The 19,300-nt window shown below is 47.7% G+C and overlaps 1 protein-coding gene across 3 annotated transcripts; it reads left to right on the forward strand.

Moving 5' to 3' along the window:
* Positions 1-7,141: 7,141 nt before the first annotated feature.
* Positions 7,142-10,595, forward strand: LOC119296306 (calcium-dependent protein kinase 8-like). Of its 3 annotated transcripts, none has more exons than XR_005145072.1 (3): positions 7,147-7,600; positions 7,700-10,085; positions 10,222-10,595. XR_005145072.1 is itself a non-coding variant. In XM_037574711.1 (3 exons), the coding sequence occupies exons 2-3, from the start codon at positions 7,841-7,843 to the stop codon at positions 8,516-8,518; spliced, it is 297 nt and encodes a 98-aa protein (XP_037430608.1). In that variant the 5' UTR covers positions 7,147-7,600; positions 7,700-7,840; the 3' UTR covers positions 8,519-10,595. The 3 variants fall into 3 exon arrangements, 1 of the variants encoding a protein (XP_037430608.1); XM_037574711.1 differs by having other exon boundaries at positions 7,700-8,089; positions 8,471-10,595; XR_005145071.1 differs by having other exon boundaries at positions 7,142-7,600; positions 7,680-10,595.
* The last annotated feature ends 8,705 nt before the right edge of the window (positions 10,596-19,300 follow it).

Here is a 19,300-nt window from a genome sequence, read left to right on the forward strand (position 1 = left end):
TTCTCAGCGTCCATCCTGCCCCAGTGCACCTTTGCACGGGCAAGGGCCCGACGGGCACCTTCAATGCAGGCGGAGTGCTTGACGACTTCAACCCAGGGACACGCATCCACCAGTCGCCGCACCAGGCCGAAGTAGCTCCCGGGCATGGCCTCCTTGGGCCACAGCCGAACTATGAGGCCCTTCATGGCCTGTTCGGCCACCTTGTGGAGCTCGACCAGCTGCTTCAGCTGGTCGCTAAGGGGCACCGGATGTCCGGCCTCAACATACTGAGACTAGAAGACCTTCTCTGTTGAGCTCCCCTCCTCGGCCCGGTAGAATGCGGCAGCATCGGACACGCTGTGGGGCAGATCTGCGAACGCTCCTGGAGAGCTCCGAATTCGGGTAAGTAATAGGTAATTCACATTCACATGCTTGCTTTGCATGAAAAATGCCTTACCCGCCGCTATCTTCTTCAACGCCTCGATTTCCTGGAGGGCCTTGTGGGCTTCGGCCTTAGCGGCTTTGGCACTCTCAAGAGCCGATGCAAGCTCGTACTCTCGAGTCTTTGAGTCGCGCTCCAAACTCTCATGTTTCTCCACGAGAGCCTGGAGCTCTTGCTGCACCTCTGCCACCCGCGCCTCCTGCTTATCTCGCCCGGCTCGCTCCGCGGCCGCATTGCGTTCGGCCGCGGACACCGCCTCCTTTAGGGTCGCCACCTCGTTTGTGGCCCCTGGAGTACCCACGTTATCCTTGTTATTTCTCTTGCAACCAAATCCTTTTCTGTAAGGTACACTTTAATACGGTGTTACTCACCTTCCTTGTCCTCGAGCTGCTTCTTGGCACGGTCGAGCTCGCTCTCGGACCGCTGGAGGCTCTTCTTCAAAGCATTGACCTCCGCAGTCAGTGCGGCAGAGGTCAGCAGCGCAGCCTGCAATCCCATATTGATATATTTTTTAGACTCCTGCGTATATCTTTTTAGATCCTCAGTCCGGCTTTTCTTTACGTACACCGAACCGAGCATCAGGGGCTACTATCTATGCGGTATTATATTACACATCTTAAAATTCTTACCTCAAAGCCTGTTAGAAGGCTGCTGCAGGCTTCGGTCAGCCCGCTCTTGGCGAGCTGAACCTTCTGAATCACCGCACTCATGACAGTGCGGTGTTCTTCTTCGATGGAAGCGCCGTTGAGCACCTCCAGCAAGTTATTCGGCACCTCCGGTTGGACGGAGGCCGCCGGCGTCACAGTCTTGCCCTTCTTATGAAGGGGCCGCTCGCCGGACTCCGGAACCACTGCAGGTTCCGGTGCGGAGTCCGATGCAAAGTCTGGGAGGTTGCCCTGCGGCACCTCCGGGGCCTCCTCCTCCTGGCGGGTCCCTTCCTGGGATCCCACCTCGACGTCGTCAGCGTCACGAGGGGTGGAGTCGGTCGAAAGAGAATCCATATCCTACGTGCCCAAGGACCCGCTCGACGAAGCGGGAAGATCGTCCTTGGCCAGACTACAAGTTGTATGCGGCATTAGAAAGACACCGCGTGGCAAAGAGAAAAATTATAAATCATCCAGGAGTCCGGATACTTACGATCTTGCCAGGGGCTTGGCCCTTGAGGGCCACTCCTCGTCGCCGTCGCCGACGCTGGCGGAGCAGTCCGGGGGAAGGGTCCTTCCCTTCTTGGACCCTTCGGCCTCCCTCGTTGAGGAGGCCTTCCTCTTCTTCTCTCCCCCCGCTGGGGGAGAGGCCTCTTTCTTCTCCTCCTCGTCCTCATGGGAGGAGTCCGCCTCGGAGTCATCGGACGATGAGTTCGATACCACCTGACGCCGGGAACTCCTTCGGGTTCCCATGGCCTTCTTCTTGGCCTTCTTCTCCGACACCACGTAAAGTGTCGGGACCAGCAGCCCCGTCAAACGGGTGTCCGCTGGGTCTTCTGGAAGGGGAGCCGGACAGTTAACCTGTCCGGACGTCTTCTGCCAGTCCTGTTAAAGGTATTAGGAGCTTAGATCCCGCATAGAGTCAAACTATGAAAAGCAAGTGTCCCATAAAGGATAACATAGCTTACCTCGCCAGCCGGACGCTGCATGCTGAATCCGCGATCTTCGGTAGCGGATGCGGGAGCTTCGGCGTTCTTGAACAGCACCCTCCAGGCAGCTTCGTACGTAGTGTCGAAGAGCCCGCTCAAAGTCCGGTGCTGTGCTGGATCAAACTCCCACAAATTGAAGTCCCGTTGCTGGCAGGGGAGAATCCGGCGGACGAGCATGACCTGGATCACGTTGACAAGCTTGAGCTTCTTGTTCACCAGGGTCTAGAGACAGGACTGGAGTCCGGTCAGCTCTTCCGAACTACCCCATAGCAAGCCCTTCTCTTTCCAGGAGGTGAGCTGCATGGGGATGCCAGATCTGAATTCGGGGGTTGCTGCCCTTTAGGGTCGCGCGGCTCGGTGATGTAGAACCACCCCGATTGCCACCCTTTAACGGATTCCACGAAGGCACCCTCGAGCCAAGTGACGTTGGGCATTTTGCCCACCATGGCGCCTCCGCACTCCGCTTGGCTGCCCTTCACAACCTTCGGCTTGACATTGAAGGTCTTTAGCCACAAGCCGAAGTGGGGCTGGATGCAGAGGAAGGCCTCACACACGACGATAAACGTCGATATATTGAGGATGAAATTCGGGGCCAGATCGTGGAAATCCAGGCCATAGTAGAACATGAGCCCCCGGACAAAGGTGTGGAGTGGGAAGCCCAGTCCGCGGAGGAAGTGGGGAAGGAATACGACCCTCTCATGGGGCCTGGGGGTGGGGATGAGCTGCCCCTCGTCGGGGAGCCGATGCGCGATGTCGCTGGACAGATATCCGGCGCTGCACAGCTTCTCAATGTGCCCCTCCGTAACGGAGGAGGCCATCCACTTGCCTCCCGCTCCGGACATGGCTGGAGAAGGTCGAGGTGAGAAGTGCGGACTTGGGCGCTGGAGCTCGAGTGCGCGGAGTTGGATAAGCAAAGGAGGAAGAAGGCGTAGGTAAAAGAGGTGGATCCTTATCCCCTTATATATGGGCGGACGAAAACTATGCGTCCCCACCGGCCTGGTAAAACTCGCTTATCTCCCAAGCGCCACAATCAATGGCGCGGTTGGGTTACCCACGTCCGTATTGATGGGAATCCCGGAATAAGGGGAACACGATCTCTGCTTCGACAAGACGTGCCAAGGAAACCGCTTCGCTAAACGCGCTGAGGCGGTATAATAAAAACGATTCAAGTAAAGGCTTGGTAGTGGTGTGACGTCACGCCACAAAATACGTCAGCAGATTGAACTTGTGTAAATATTATTCTCTCTACGGTGGTATGTGGAATTTATTTTACAGAGCCGGACACTATCCTGGTGTTCACAATCTTCTATGAACTATTCGGAGGAGGAACCCGCCTTGCAATGCCGAAGACAATATGCACGCCGGACTCGTCGTCATTGAAGCCTGGTTCAGGGGCTACTGAGGGAGTCCTGGACTAGGGGGTGTCCGGATAGCCGAACTATCATTATCGGCCGGACTCCAAGACTATGAAGATACAAGATTGAAGACTTCGTCCTGTGTCCGGATGGGACTTTCCTTGGCGTGGAAGGCAAGCTTGGCGATACGGATATGTAGATCTCCTACCCTTGTAACCGACTCTGTGTAACCCTAGCCCTCTCCGGTGTCTATATAAACCGGAGGGTTTTAGTCCATAGGACAAACAACAATCATACCATAGGCTAGCTTCTAGGGTTTAGCCTCCTTGATCTCGTGGTAGATCCACTCTTGTACTACCCATATCATCAATATCAATCAAGCAGGAGTAGGGTTTTACCTCCATCGAGAGGGCCCGAACCTGGGTAAAAACATCGTGTCCCTTGTCTCCTGTTACCATCCGCCTAGACGCACAGTTCGGGACCCCCTACCCGAGATCCGCCGGTTTTAACACCGACAGTCATGTCTACATAGTTCTCGAACCCGTAGGGTCCGCACGCTTAACGTTACGATGACAGTTATATTATGAGTTTATAGTTTTTGATGTACCGAAGGTTGTTCGGAGTCCCGGATGTGATCACGGACATGACGAGGAGTCTCGAAATGGTCGCGACATAAAGATTGATATATTGGACGACTATATTCGGACACCGGAATAGTTCCGAGGGTTATCGGATATATATATCGGAATACCGGGGGTTACCGGAAACCCCCCCGGGAACTAATGGGCCTTGTTGGGCCCTAGTGGAGAGAGAGAGGGGCCGGCCAGGGCAAGAGGCGCGCCCCCTCCCCTTGAGTCTGAATAGGACAAGGAAGGGGGAGGGGGGCGGCGCCCCCCTTGCCTTTCCCCTCTCCCACTCCTTCCTTCCCCCTCCTTCTTGGACTAGGAAAGGGAGGGGCAAACCTACTTGGAGCAGGTTTCCCCCTCCTAGGGCGCACCACCCCCTTGGCCGGCCCCTCCTCCTTCCCCCTTTATATACGGAGGAGGGGGGCACCCCATGACACACAAGTTGATCTTCGTGATCGTTCCTTAGCCGTGTGCGGTGGCCCCCTCCACCATATTCCACCTCGGTCATATTGTTGCGGTGCTTAGGCGAAGCCCTGCGTCGGGAGAACATCATCACCGTCACCACGCCGTCGTGCTGACGGAACTCATCCCGACACCCTGCTGGATTGGAGTCCAGGGATCGTCATCGAGCTGAACGTGTGCTGAACTCGGAGGTGCCGTACGTTTGGTACTTGGATCGGTCAGATCGTGAAGACGTACGACTACATCAACCGCGTTGTTCTAACGCTTCTGCTTTCGGTCTACGAGGGTACGTGGACAACACTCTCCCCTCTTGTTGCTATCCTTCAACATGACCCTTGCGTGTGCGTAGGAATTTTTTTGAAATTACTACGTTCCCCAACAACACGATGCTTGGTTGGAAGTGTCATGCCGGCGCCAGCAAAGTGCTCATTGTAAAGATATACCAAAAACAAAGTATTGTTGCTATTTTGGTATTAGATTATTTTATCAAAATCATGGAAAATGCAAGGCAATTAAATATACCAAATGCAAGGCAAACAGAACATATTTTGCTAATAGAACTACTTATTTAGAAGTTGGTGGCCAAGCAAGTATATAATTTGTTGCAAAAGCAAGCAAGGTCGATCGATCCGAATCAAGTTAGATACAAACATCATATTTATTACTACCTCCGTTCAGGATTTTAAGTCCCAAGGGCCACTAAGGCAGGACCAAGGCACTTGCCTTTTTAAATGTGTGATTCTTCGATCTACGCCCAAAAGCTGCATCGGTTATCTGCTCTGCATGCATGCACCGAATGAATTGCCTGCATGCAGCATAACACTTGTAAGTCACTCCTTGGCATGCACTAGCTTGGCCAATCATCTCAGGAATCGGCCTCGCTATTAACTATGCGGCCTTATAATCCCGTACGGCCTGCGGCGGCTAGCCGGCCCTGTATATCCGGACGGAGGTAGTACATAGCAACAGCAAGCCATAGCGACAGTGCGAGATAAGGAACTTCCATATTTCCACATAAGCATACTGTTAGATAGCTTCACTTGATCGTCTCGTCATTCAACACTTCACATGGCACATAATGGGGGGCCGCAACCCAGTCTGCATCAATCCACCACAGCCGCTCTTGATGGATCCGCCGCCCTTCATGGCCGTGAGTGGCTAGTACAAGGGAGGGTCGGCGCGATCCCACATCAACAGCTGAATTTGCAGGAATACATCCATGGCGGTGGGAGAGGAAGTGGGAGGAGATGCGGGAGCGTGGCGGCGGCTGCCGGAGAGAAGGAAAGGAGCGTGGGGGCAACGGTGGCTAGGGTTCTCGCCAAATCAAACTCCCTCCTTTGCTTTACATAGAAACGACCCACCCACAGCACGCCACGTAAGGGCAAGAACGTGAAATCTCTATAATGGCCTCGAAGGGATCCGGAAATTACATGTAGTGGCAAGATATTTTGACCGCGGATCACCCGCACCGGACGTCGACGCACCGAAGCCACACACAAGTGTGGCCCATCAGCAGCGCGCCCCACTGATCAGAGAGACGCGACTAATACCCCTATGGTGAGAGAAAAAAATCGCTGCTCATTGCTTCACTCATCCATTATATCCAACGGCCGAGAACAATCAGAAGGTTGATCTGATGGTCCAGAACGCACCAGGCTCGAGATCGGATGGCCGAGAAGCTTGAGCCACGAGAGAGCCTAATTTGGGATGGGAATCTTACTATGGGATGGCGTGTGGTGTCCTGGCCAACCGAGAGGCCTGGTAGGGTTAATGGTGGCAAGCACTAGCGCCCAGGATCGTGTACGACAAAGTCCGTACGCGACGCAGGCCTGTCCCGTCTCCGATTGGCGGGAAGGAATCTCGCGACGGTGAGAGATATCGCTGTAGCGGAGCGTGGCGGGGGACCAGGGGGCGGGGGCGGGGGCAGTGGCGGTTCGGGGCAGGACGCTATACCCGAGCGCGAGTGGGACGGGAAAGCGAAAGGGAAAGGTTCTCGCGCGCGCAGGCGCATGCAGCGCACTATATTCTCGTACGCGACGGGCCACGCGCGCCCCGCGTGTCGCGGCTAGCCGGTGCCGACCAACCGGTACACGCGCCACATGGGCCGCGGCGCCGCGATTGGCTCCGCAGGCCAGCCCGCACGTGGGAGCGGCGAACGTCGTTTCACGCCAGACTCGGACGGCTGCGGTGCGGTGGTTGCCGCTTCGGCCGCGCCGCCGCCGTCGCCGTCGCCGTCGCCACCGCAGCTTTCCGCCCTAAACCTGGCCAGCGAGATGGTTATGTATGGTATCTGCGTTCCCTAGGAATTGACCAGCGGACCACGAGGTAGGTTTGCATTTACACTCTCTCCAACCGGAGTTAGAAAACATTCTAAACATTGTGTGTTGATGCGCACGTCAGGCAGTATATCTATATCTATATCTATATCTATATCTATACTACTATTAAAAAAGCAAACATAAATTCATCTACAGACACACCGCAAAGTGTACACAGGATTACCAGAGACGTTAGATCAACCCAACTAAATCTCATCTAACAGTTCATATTACATCAAGCGTCCGCCATGCAAATAAACGATCCAGATTAAATGTTCTGCCGCAGACGCGCAGCAGACTGCCCCGCGCCCCGCGCCCCCCTTTCCTCCTCAATTAGTGGAGATTAATGTTTCCTAATTTTCTGTTTCCCTCACAAACTTTGCGGCTCCTCCTCTGCTGCCCCATCAGATGTGAGTGCAGATCACCGCCGCCATCCACCGTCGGCCGCTCCTCCTCTGCTGCCCCATGGGCGCGAGCAAACAGAGCTAACCACTCAAAGCAACCGGAGAGGCGAGCCACGGAGGAAGGGAGAGATGGCGTCGGCAGTAGAGGAGGAGGAGGAGCAGGAGGGGCCGGCAGAAGCAGGGGACGAGGAGCAAGAAGGTCCTGGCGCAAGGCATCCTCGAAGGACCCTGAGGGTCGGGTCTTTTCCGCCACAACGCCCGCCGATGCCGCCGCGCTCCTCGGCGAGCTCCACAACCAGATCCTCGCCGGCCGGGCCTCCTTCGCCGACCTCGCTGCGAAGCACTCCGACTGCTCCTCCGTCCGCCACGGCGGCGACCTAGGTACGTCGCCACTCCCCCTGCCTGCGCGCACGCCCATCCTTTGTTTTTCCTGAGCCGTCGCCTCCTTCGCTGAATCTAGCTCCCGCCGTCGGTCATTAGGCCTCAAATCAGCCCACTACACAGCCGTAGCCAGCCCCTCGGCTCGCCTTGGGCAACCGCTGTGTCGGTCCGTCGACGTTTGGGGCGGCGGAAGCCCAGGTCCAACCCTTCGGCGTCACATACCTCTGCACGGAAGCCGCCATGGGTGCGTGGAAGTCCATCTCCAAGCGCATGCCTGTGGACGTGGAGGACGTGTGCCAGGAGGTGGAAATCATGGCGCCGCACCTAAACGTCATCACCCTCAACGGCGCCCACGATGACGAGAATGTCGTGCACCACGTCATGGAGCTCTGCAAGGGCGGCGAGCTTTTAGACAGGATCCTCTTGCAGGGCCACTACACCGAGCATGTCGCCGCCGCCCTCACCCACACCATCGTTGAGGTGCTCCAGGTAAGAAGGTTGCTTGTTTTTCTTGCTTGCTACTTACTGCTTACAAGTACACCTGTACACTTTCTGTTACTGTTGTTATATGCTTTATATTGGTTCAATTATGATAAGAACTGTTAGCTACTGCTCAAGAAATGTTACTATAGATTGGTAAAGAAGAGGACCTCATGTTAGTCTTTAGCTTAGATGAGCTTCAGATAAGCTTCAAACTAAATTTAGTTGTTCAGTTTTTATGGATTGATAGTAATAGGTTCAGATAAGCCCCATGTTTTGTCGTTGTTAATTGCTTAACGAACTGGTAATTTGCGAAATAGCCTTGTGGATTATCCCGGTGCACGCTGCAAATATGGCAGTATCCTGATTTCTAAGCATATGTCCATGCAGGATCTGGGATGCACATTGCCAACGCTGCATCATGTGTTTGCGTCATAGTATATTGTGTTATTGGATATTGGGATTATTGTCTGACATCTGACATGTACTTTTGCCATTCTATTTTGATAGATGTGTCACAGGAATGGTGGCATCCCATTTTCTTCTCTGATTCATGTAGTAATTTCAAGCCTCTCAAAGCAAACATGGAAACTTTTATTAAGTTATAATATATTTTCCACTTTATATTACTCCTTGATTTTCCATCCCCGCAAAATGGAGCTAACTTTGTTGATACAGTTTATTGAGAATTTATGTACGCCCACTCGGCGGTTTTGCTTTCCCCAACGGTCAGTTCCTCCTATTCCATTTGATCCGTGTGCGTGTCAATGTTCATGGTATTAGTGTTTGTTGGTCCGATAATGATCAAGCATGCATAACTGAATTTTGTAAAAAAAAAAACTAATAGGTTTGCTACAAGGCCATTAATGAGTTAATGACACAGCCTGATAATGTCTAATAATTAGATTGCATGCAATTTAGTTCATAATGTACAATGATCTACTGTTTAACTGAATATGGATGTTCTTTATGACGGTAAGTTCTCCAATTCAGTCTATATTCTCTCTACGTTTTCAACACAATAATTTCAGAAATTATTCAATTGACCTTCATTATTGAATTATTAATCAGAGGTAACTACGATTGTGCGATTACATCACCCATATGCACGCCCAGATTTTTTGCTTAATTGGTAGCCCTCCATCGCCCAGTAATCCGACGTTGTCTATGCCCAGCTGATAGTTCCCCTCCTCCCTACTTTTCATATCAAAATTCCTGGTCGTTCTGCTTTTCTGAATTTTCTCTCCAGACAAAGGTGAACCAGTCTTGAATTGCCCATACTGATTTCTGAAAAATCAGATAGTGTTTCCAGTAGGAATTGCAAGTATATCTGAGGTAATATGGAGCTTAGAGATATTTGTACCTGGTGCTGATGTCATACTTAGAGCTAGACTTCAAATTAGTGGTTTTTCGATGTCAGTTAGGTGTATATATAATATGCGGATATGCAGGTAAGAAGCTCCTAAATATTCTTGTCCCATGCTATCGCCATCACACTCAGGGGCTCCAGTAGCTAAAAACCTCTACTGATCTTTGCAGATCGTGTACATGTGCGTCTCAACCTTCTGTCTCTTTGTTTTATATACAAGCTGCAGAGGTCCAGTTAAGATTAATTACTGAATTTTGCATGTTCATCTACAATTTTGGTTATATTTTCAGTTGTTTAAAAAGCAAGTAGTTTGGTTTGTGTAAAAATTTAGGATTGAATGGATGATGGTCGACACTACCTGTTTGACATGCAATGCCTTATAATCCCTCAATTTCTAAGTATAAGTCTTTTTGGAGATTCCAATATGGACTACGTATGGATGTATATAGACATACTTATAGTGTAGAATCACTCATTTTGCTCCGTATGTAGTCCATATTAGAACTCTAAAAACACTTATATTTAGGAATGGAGAGAGAACTGATTTGTTGCTAAATTATATCATGAGGTATATGATCTGTTATAGGTTTTCGCAAACACTCTCACGAAGACAAGGGATGACTTCAATTATGTTTGGTACGGAGTATTGGCCCTTGTGGCAATAGCACAGCACCACTCCAAGCTAGAAATAGATTGACTTAATATTATCGTTTCTAACCATCGTTGGGGTTCTGATTTGATTTTCTCTCTCTTCCCGTTCCAACTATTCAAGTGCATATATCATGCTGGCGGGAGGCTACATTGTTACACGATGGAAGCAATTCATAGCCGGTAAATCTGGTGATGTTGTTTACTCTTATGCATAGCCAATATTGGGTGGTGGGATGATGATAAGAAGTATGATATTGAGAACTCAAATATGATCATTGGATTCCTGATTATGTACATTACTTCAAGGTTAAGACAGCTAGAGAATTGGGACCTATTTTTTAAATTTTTCATAACTGTCTATTCTATTGGATACACTTTCAGTCATCCACTCTTATGTGGCAATAGCGTGGTAAGCATGTATATTATGATGGTTCTACATAACCTTCTTTTTACATATCAATAAATTGCCTTGGCCTTTTGGTCTTTGGTTGTTGATGAACATGTCTTGGTGAGATGTAGCGTCATAGGCATTTTGTTGGGATCAAATCTTTCATTATGTGAGCATTAACACTCAACCTAGACAAAATCTAAGATCTAGAGATTACTGGTTTTGTGTTTGCTTCTCGACATCAGGTAATAGTCAAAGGGTCTAGCTTCTATTCTTAGGGATCAATCCATTAAGAAAGAGTGGAGTTTAATGATAACTGTGTAAGCAAAGTTAATGGTTGTATTTTTTTTGTCGCCCTTGAACCAAACATATTGTTACATCTAATAAGATACATTTAGTCTTGACACATAGTTTAAAACATAATTTTGCAGCTGAGGACATGTCACGGGACTGTCCTTTATTTGTGGATTACATTTTTTCAATGAAAGAAAATTTTACTTTTGAAATAAGAAGTACACTTGTAAAAAGTAATGGAGAGCAAAACTTATTTTCCTATGCATTTGAATTCTCATGTCTGGCATTAATTTTAGTCGAAACGTGCGTTGCACGTGCATGCTTACTAGTATGAACAAAGGGAACAGAATTTTTATTGTAGTTTTATTTTGCACAATAATTTTTCAATACTTATAAAATGAAAGAAGTGAGCCTAGTTCACTTGGTTGGGGGAGTTCACGTACAAACCTTCCACCTTGGATCAGATGCTCACGGTCATGCAATTTTGAGTTCATAATCTTGATCTCCTCAGGCTTTCCTTTAAGAAAATCATTGCCATTGCTTCCCCTTCCACTTTCCTTTAAAAAATCATACTGTTTCCTTTTAGGCCAAAGTTTTAATTAGCAGGCTGTGCCTTTTAGTGGCTCGGTCAGAAGCTATGAAAAGGTATAGTGAAGCTAAACCCATCTAGGGGTTTTCTTAAATCATGAAATTTTGTAGAAAACAAAGCATACAATCAAGCATCATATATTATATATCACATATACTTTTCATGCACATGTTCATACATCAAAAATCGAGCACTGGTTAGACATCCTAATTCAATAACTAAGCTTTGCATCAATGCATCGTGACAATAAGGAAGAATGAGGCAGATGGATGGCTTTTCTGGAACTTAGTCGTGTTCCTCCTCTAGCTGAAGAGGCTTAGCGGTGCTAAATAACTCTAAATTTAGCGTTGTAGCCGGAAATAGTGAGCTATAAGCGTCATTCTCAGTTTAGCGCTAACAGTGCATACTTTAGCGGGAGGGTGATACAAAAGATACAGTGACGCTATGGTGAAACTATAGCGGACTATTTAAAGTTATGTCTTAAAACTTAAAATGTGCCCAACGTGTTTTATATGAAACATAGAGAAGTAGAATTTCAGTTAGTGAAATCATGGAGCAAATGAATGTCGTAAATCTGGTATTTTCGGAAATATATTGGCGGCACCTTGGCAAAAGGAAAGAAACACTTCTAGGACTATTGCTATTTTAGTTAATCTTAGTTACTAATTGATAATATCTCGGCTTTATCCAAACGTATAATTGGACTACCAAGTAGATAAGAATTCTTTCTTAAATAAATTATTACCGTTCAGAATATTTGTGCGTTTGGATAATGTCTTGAGAACACTAGCAAATAGTCGCAATGCTAAAATATCATATGCTTCATAAGAAATAGATAATTGGTTCAGTTAAAACACAGTTAAGAGCTTATTTGGCTCATAGGTCGATAAAAGTATATGAATATTTTTCCTTCAGTAGCGTGTTTCGTTCGCTTAGCAATAAAGCAAAGGAAAAGTGGGAATTTCCCCTTTAATCCCTTTGTTAAAGGAAAAATGCAAGAATATAATAATATACTTGGACCTCCTTTTAGAATTCCTATGCACAAACAAAGTAAAAAATGGCATACTAACATAATAGTTACATATGTTTTCTATGTCGTTTGACCTTGATTTGACCGTGTTTTTCCTATTTCTATAAACCAAAAATGTAAGTTCTTGGAATTTATTTGTTTCCCGTCCTCCATTACTGCGAATGCATTCATATCACACTTTTGTGATTTCCTATTCCTACATTACTAGAATCGTACGAACTAAAACGGCCCAATTATTTGCGACAATGCCTGAACCACTACAACTACTAACCTCCCTACAAAGGGAGCTTTCTTGTGTATTGGAGTTGAACGTTGATTGAGGCTCGGCCATAAGGGGTCGTCTGATTGTGCAGGGCAGTTGTGCCCACTTGCAGGCAAGGTAGTCAGAATCATGATTCCACGACTTTACGACCCAAACTACCCCACTGATTCTACAAGTTTGGTTAGTGGAATTATATTTCTACAATTTCGATTGTTAAGATTCTTTGATATGTGGTCCTACCATTGAAGCTCCGTACCAATTCCGATCATACAAAAAACTTTGAAAAATGCAAACTAATTGCTTGCGGAGTCTAGGAGTATCGCACACGATGCGTCTGCGAGTACTCGTATGCGATGATTAGTAAATTACACATAATGAACGGCCGCGAGGGTGATATGCTGATCATGGAGTCCGAGAAGAGCGTCGTCGTAAGGCCGCCGGCTCAGCTATTTAGCCTATATTTTATTATAATTATATGCATAAGTAGGTCGTGAGTGTTTTGTGCCTTGCCGCATGTGGCATTTTAAATTATCCTGAATATGTAAGACAATTATTAGTCATTGCCATTGTAAATTTGCCTCAACAGCGAGCAGAGCGCGCGCAGGGACGCCACAAACCCGCAAAAAAAGAAGAAAAAAAGCAGGGACACCACGGCGAGCAACCACGTGGTCAACCTTCTGGCACCCCGTGGAAGACACGACGGCGCATCCATAGGACACGATGGTGATATCGTGACCGTGTGTGACAGTGGGCAGACACGTACACGTACATCCGAGAACAAGTGCCCACGTTTCGGGCTTCCGATGCGTGGCATACGGTTGATCCAAAAGAATTGTTTGTGGTGAGACGGAACAACAAAATGGGGCTTTATGGGCCTAGAACCATCAATAAATTTTGACTTTGTTTCTCCTCACGTTGCAGATTACAACGCGATAAGTAATTAAAAATCTGTTCACACAGATCAAACTAATATGTGTTCACACTGATCAAACTAATATGTGTTCACACTTAGCATCGGGCTATAAAAACTACCCACTCGAAAATTACTTCACAGTTCCTCTCCTCATCAATTACAAAACTGGTCTTTCCTGTCAGGTCATTCCGCCATGACCGGTAGGAGGAGTTTTGGGTGGGCATATAATCAGGCAGCAAAGACCAAGGCTGCGGAAGCACTAGAGAGGTCCCAGCGCGAAGCGGCAGCCGCATCAGAGATGTCCCGGCGCACCGCGGAGCCCTCGAACAAGCTCTCAAGGGCACGCGAGGGCTCTCACAAGTGCACTCGCCGCGTCGGCGATCGCGACGAGCTGGCGTTACTGAAGTCCTTGGCCTGCGATGACGACATTCTCGCTGGCCTCATTAAGCAGCGGGAGCTGATCGACGGCTTGATGAAGCTGCTCGAGATCAGAGATGCCTCGGTTGACAAAGCGACCGGCCTCGTCGAGCAACTCATGGGTGACAATGCGAAGCTCTTCAAGGCGCTCACCGAGAAAGAGGAGGAGGCCGCCGGCTGGAAGATGCTGCATGAGCAGAGCAGTGCCTCGGGGATGACGCTAATAGCGGTCGTCGAGGAACTGATGGGTGACTTGAGAAAGATCCGATCGAGCGCGAGCAGCAGGTGGAGGAATCCGTGGCTGCTTTCAAGCAAAGCCGTGAGGAAATGAAGAAGGAGCTGGAGGATGTCATCGCCCGGCGATCCATCAAGAGTAGATACAGTAGCGATCTAGATCGTTGTCTATGATTTCCTTCTTCTCTTGCCCTCGTGTCTTCCGAACTTTGCCGCACGTGGCATTTAAAATTATTTGAAATATGTAAGACAATTATTATCTGCGCCATTGTAAATTTGTCGTCGTACTATCCGTTGCCATTTTATTTGTCGTCGTATTATCCGTTGCCCTATGTGGCAATTTAAATTAGGCCAGAATATGAGTTGAAAACACGAACAATGCAAATGCTGCCATGGGATCACAACCAAACACCCTCCGTCCACCCCTAAAAACCCTCCGTCCAGGTGCTTTAATTAACCCATTAATGGCGAAGTTTTGAGCGAGGCAGGTGGCGGCTGGTGCATGGAGGTCAAAGAGCTCGCTTCTCGGTGAGCATGGGCGGCCTTGCTGCTCGCACGTGTCCCGTTGAGCCTGCGAGGTGGACAGGATGCACGCGTCCCGTCGAGCCTGCACGGCGGACTTCTCGCGCTCGTCCCGTCTAATCAAACAGCTACACGCACGCCACTGAGTATGGTTAAATATTGACACGGTTCATATAATACAACCGTTTGTGATATTAACGTGTCAACTTATTGTTTCAAAAAGGACTTCGTTGGCTACTAATGTGTGCACCTCTTCTCAAACTAGACGATTTTTTTACCACGGCATATATGTGTCATGTCATGAAACCATGCCAAGTTTCATGTTTTTTGGGTCAGTTTTTGATTTACTATGATTTAAAAGCCAAAATTCTCAATGTTTCAGGACGATGACAAGTTTATAATTCCTTCCAATTCCTTAAATGAGACCTAAACATGCACCCAATGACACATGTATGATTTACCACCAATTTTGTGCTTGTCGTTCTAATTTGAATTATGGACTACATTTAATGCATAGAAAACTTAATTAGTTATATACAATGGCCAAATGAACCCTAAACATGCACCCCAAGGACACATGTACGTTTTTTCTAGCCATTTTGGTGCACTGGAGCATGTATTTGTAGTTTGGATTTGAATTATGGACATTAAATGCCTAGAAAACTCAATTAATGAATAAAAAGGGTCAAACAAACCCTGAATATTTTCAAAGTTCAGCGCGAATCTCCTGTTATTCCGTACATGTTGCGTGTAGAAAAAAATACGAGGCTAGAAGAGGGAGCGATTATCGTTTGGCCCACAAGGGTTCTTGCGACAAGGGGAACATGTTTCCGTATCGGAACCATAAGGCTTCTTGTTGAGAGAAGCTCCGGTTTGTAAGAGGTTTGTAATAAAGCTTAGCGCAAATTGGCAATGTTTTTACCACGACATATATGTGTCATGACGTGACATCATGCCACCTTTGATGACTTTCTGGTGAGTTTTGGATTTTATGGGGACTTAAAACCCGAGATTCCAAATGTTTGAGGATGAGCCAGGATGCCGGTACGGTTGTAGTTCATTCCATTCCTGGCATGGGACCTAATTAAACATGCACCCAAGGACACATGCATGTACAATTTTTCTAGCCATTTTGGTGAACTTGAGCATGTATTTGTAGTTCAGATTTGAATTATGGGCATTAAATGCCTAGGAAACTCAATTAATGTATAAAAAGGCCAAACGAACCCTGAATAAGTTTAAATTTCAGCATGGATATCATGTAGTTCCATGTTGCCCGTAGAAGAAAATACAAGACGAAAAGAGGCCGTGATTACATTTCGACAACAAGGGGAACACGTTTCCCTATCGGAACCACAAGGCTTTTTGTTGAGAGAAGCTCCGATTTGTAAGAGGTTCATAATAAAGCTTGGCCCAAATTGGACAATGTTTTTACCACGACATATATGTGCCATGACGTGACACCATGCCTTCGAAAGAGATTATCCATTTTGCACATGAAGTGCATCCAGTTTTTGCCTTAACCCTCTCAACTTTTTAGAACATGCTATGTGGGTGAAATGATGATACCATGCCAACTTTCAACCTTTTCAGAGTTCATTTGAAGTGCTTTTCAATTTCAAGGTCATTTAGCTCAAAAAATCAGTAAATGCATAAAAAAATCCAAATGAAGTCAGAAAGGGTTGAAAATTGATGATGTGGCTTTGAATGGTGCATTTTTAACACACGAAAAGTCTGGAGTTCAAATAAGTTCAAAAAGATGAAATCTCTTTGTAACAGATGAGTTTTCGTTCGAAACCTCGATACTTCAAAAGAGATTGTCCATTTTGCTCACGAAGTGCATCCAGTTTTTGCCGTAACCCTCTAAACTTTTTCGAACATGATATGTGGGTGAAATGATGATACCATGCCAACTTTCAACCTTTTCAGAGTTCATTTGAAGTGCTTTTCAATTTCAGGGTCATTTAGCTCAAAAAAAATCGGTAAATGCATGAAAAATACCAAATGAAGTCAGGAAGGGTTGAAAATTGATGATGCGGCTTTGACTGGTGCATTTCGAACACACAAAAAGTTTGGAGTTCAAATAAGTTCAAAAAAATGAAATCCCTTTGTAACAGATGAGTTTTCGTTCGAAACCCTGATACTTCGAAAGAGATTGTCCATTTTGCACACGAAGTGCTCCAGTTTTTGCCGTAACCTCTCGACTTTTTAGAACATGCTATGTGGGTTAAATGATGGTACCATACCAACTTTCAACCGTTTCAGAGTTCATTTGAGGTTTGTAATAAAGCTTGGCCCAAATTGGACAATGTTTTTACCACGACATATATGCGCCATGACGTGACATCACGCCAACTTTCATGACTTTCTGGTGAGTTTAGGATTTACGGGGATTTAAAAACCAAGATTCTAAATGTTTGAGGACGAGCCAGGATGCCGGTACGGTTGAAATTCGTTCCCATTCCTGGCATGGACCTAAACATGCACCCAAGGACACATGTATAATTTTTCTAGCCATTTTGATGAACTGGAGCATCTATTTGAAGTTTAGATTTGAATTGTGGACATTAAATGCCTAGGAAACTCAATTAGTGTATAAAAAGGCCAAACAAAAGCCGTGTGCCTACCAAACTATGGTCGATGCCGCCCGCGATCTCAGTCGTGCGTTCTAATTGGCCAGAACCCAAACCCCACAGATCATACGTCTGCACCGTTGGATGCTCCCAGATCGAACGGCAAACCTCAGACCTTTCGACAGCACATGCAGTACATGGGTAAGAACTATGCACATGCACCGTGCTAGCTCACGCTTCCTTCTCTTGTATGTTTTCTAAATAGGCTACCGTTTCCCGCCACTCTTCTCATCGATTTCCCGCCTCTTCTCCCATCAATTTCCCACTACCAGTGTCAGTGCTCATTGAAGTCTAGGCGGCGACACACCGGCCATCGCACACAGTTTCTAAAAGAACAAATGTGCGTGAGCAAAATGGTGTAGGTATTGGCTTAACCGTGTGCGATGCAAGTGCACTGTAAAATCACCATGACTGCGCAAGCGCGAGCAAATGGTGGAGGTACTGGTTTAACCGTGTGTGATGCAAGTGCGCTATGAAATCACCAGGACTGCGCAAGCGTGAGCAAAATGGTGCATGTACTGGCTTAACCGTGTGTGATGCAAGTGCGCTATAAAATCACCACGACTGCGCAAGCGCGAGCAAAATGCTGCAGGTACTGGCTTAACCATGTGCGATGCAAGTGCGCTGTAAAATCACCACGACTGCGCAAGCGCGAGCAAATGGTGGAGGTACTAGTTTAACCGTGTGCGATGCAAGTGCGCTGTAAAATCACCACAACTGCGCAAGCGCGACCAAAATGGGGTACTGGCTTAACCGTGTGCGATGCAAGTGCGCTGTAAAATCACCACGACCGCGCAAGCTAAAGGCGGGTGAGTTTATTTAGAAATTAGGACGAACCATGGGCGGTAGACCATCTAGCTAGAAATATAAAAACAAACTACCCGCCTTGAGCGTTGCAAAAATCAGCGGTTCTGCCACTTTTCGTTATTATCATACACGCATATTCTTATTGGACCGTGCGCGATCTTGGGCACTCCCGCCCCGCATCAATTTCTTTACCCAAATTTTAGTAGCCGTCGTACTTCAACCGTCGCCCACATTCCTCCAGCACCAACCTTATAGTAAAATTGCAGTAGCCGAGGCATTTGAACCTTCGCTCTCCCTCGTCCACCACCATCTCCACCCACCATTACTAAAATTTTCAGTAGTCGCGATGTATCCTCAAACACCACAACCCCCCCACCTGCCCCCTCCTTAGATAATAAAGTTCAGGTTACCCAGCGATTCCCATACCGTCGCCCCACTCCCCTGAGTTTTTAGATGAGGCCTGCGGTGTCCCTCCCCGCCAGATCCACATCCCTTCTCCAGAATATCGCAGCCTAAGCTCGACCACGTATCCCGGGGAGCCCGACGAGCGTTCGGCCAAGAAGTGGTTTATCATGGCCTCTCGGGCAGACGTTGGCGAGGTGGCCGCCGTTCTCCCTGACCTGTCGATCCCGGAGCAACACGTCACCATGGAAGCTGACGAAGACGTTGATTACGTTGCCATGTCAAAGGCTTCATGTCACCGGCTTGCGTATTGCTGTATTTCAGGAAAGCTGGCTACGGCATCAAGCTCGTCGACAGCGACGGCTTCACGCAGGACATGTCACATGTTATCTGGTCCATCCCCAACCCCTCTGGTTCAACCGCCATCAATATCTTCGACAGCCCTACCGCTGATCTCCTCCGCCAAGCGGTTAAGGATTTGCGATCCTTATACACCATAGAGCCCATTTTGTCATTTCTGAAGGACACGTTCTACGGCGGTGGCTTGGAATCCTTAATTGCCAAGTCAGATCTCATCGACCACGACCACGAGGAGGGAACCCACAAAGGTTCTTCCACCATGGGTCTGTGCTCTTCCAACTGGAAGGATCTCGTCCATGAAATGTGAGGCAACATCCTATCAAAAAATTTACCTTTTCTACTTGCCAAC

Source organism: Triticum dicoccoides, chromosome 4B (genome assembly GCF_002162155.2).
Source record: "Triticum dicoccoides isolate Atlit2015 ecotype Zavitan chromosome 4B, WEW_v2.0, whole genome shotgun sequence".
NCBI classification, from domain to species: Eukaryota; Viridiplantae; Streptophyta; class Magnoliopsida; order Poales; family Poaceae; genus Triticum; species Triticum dicoccoides.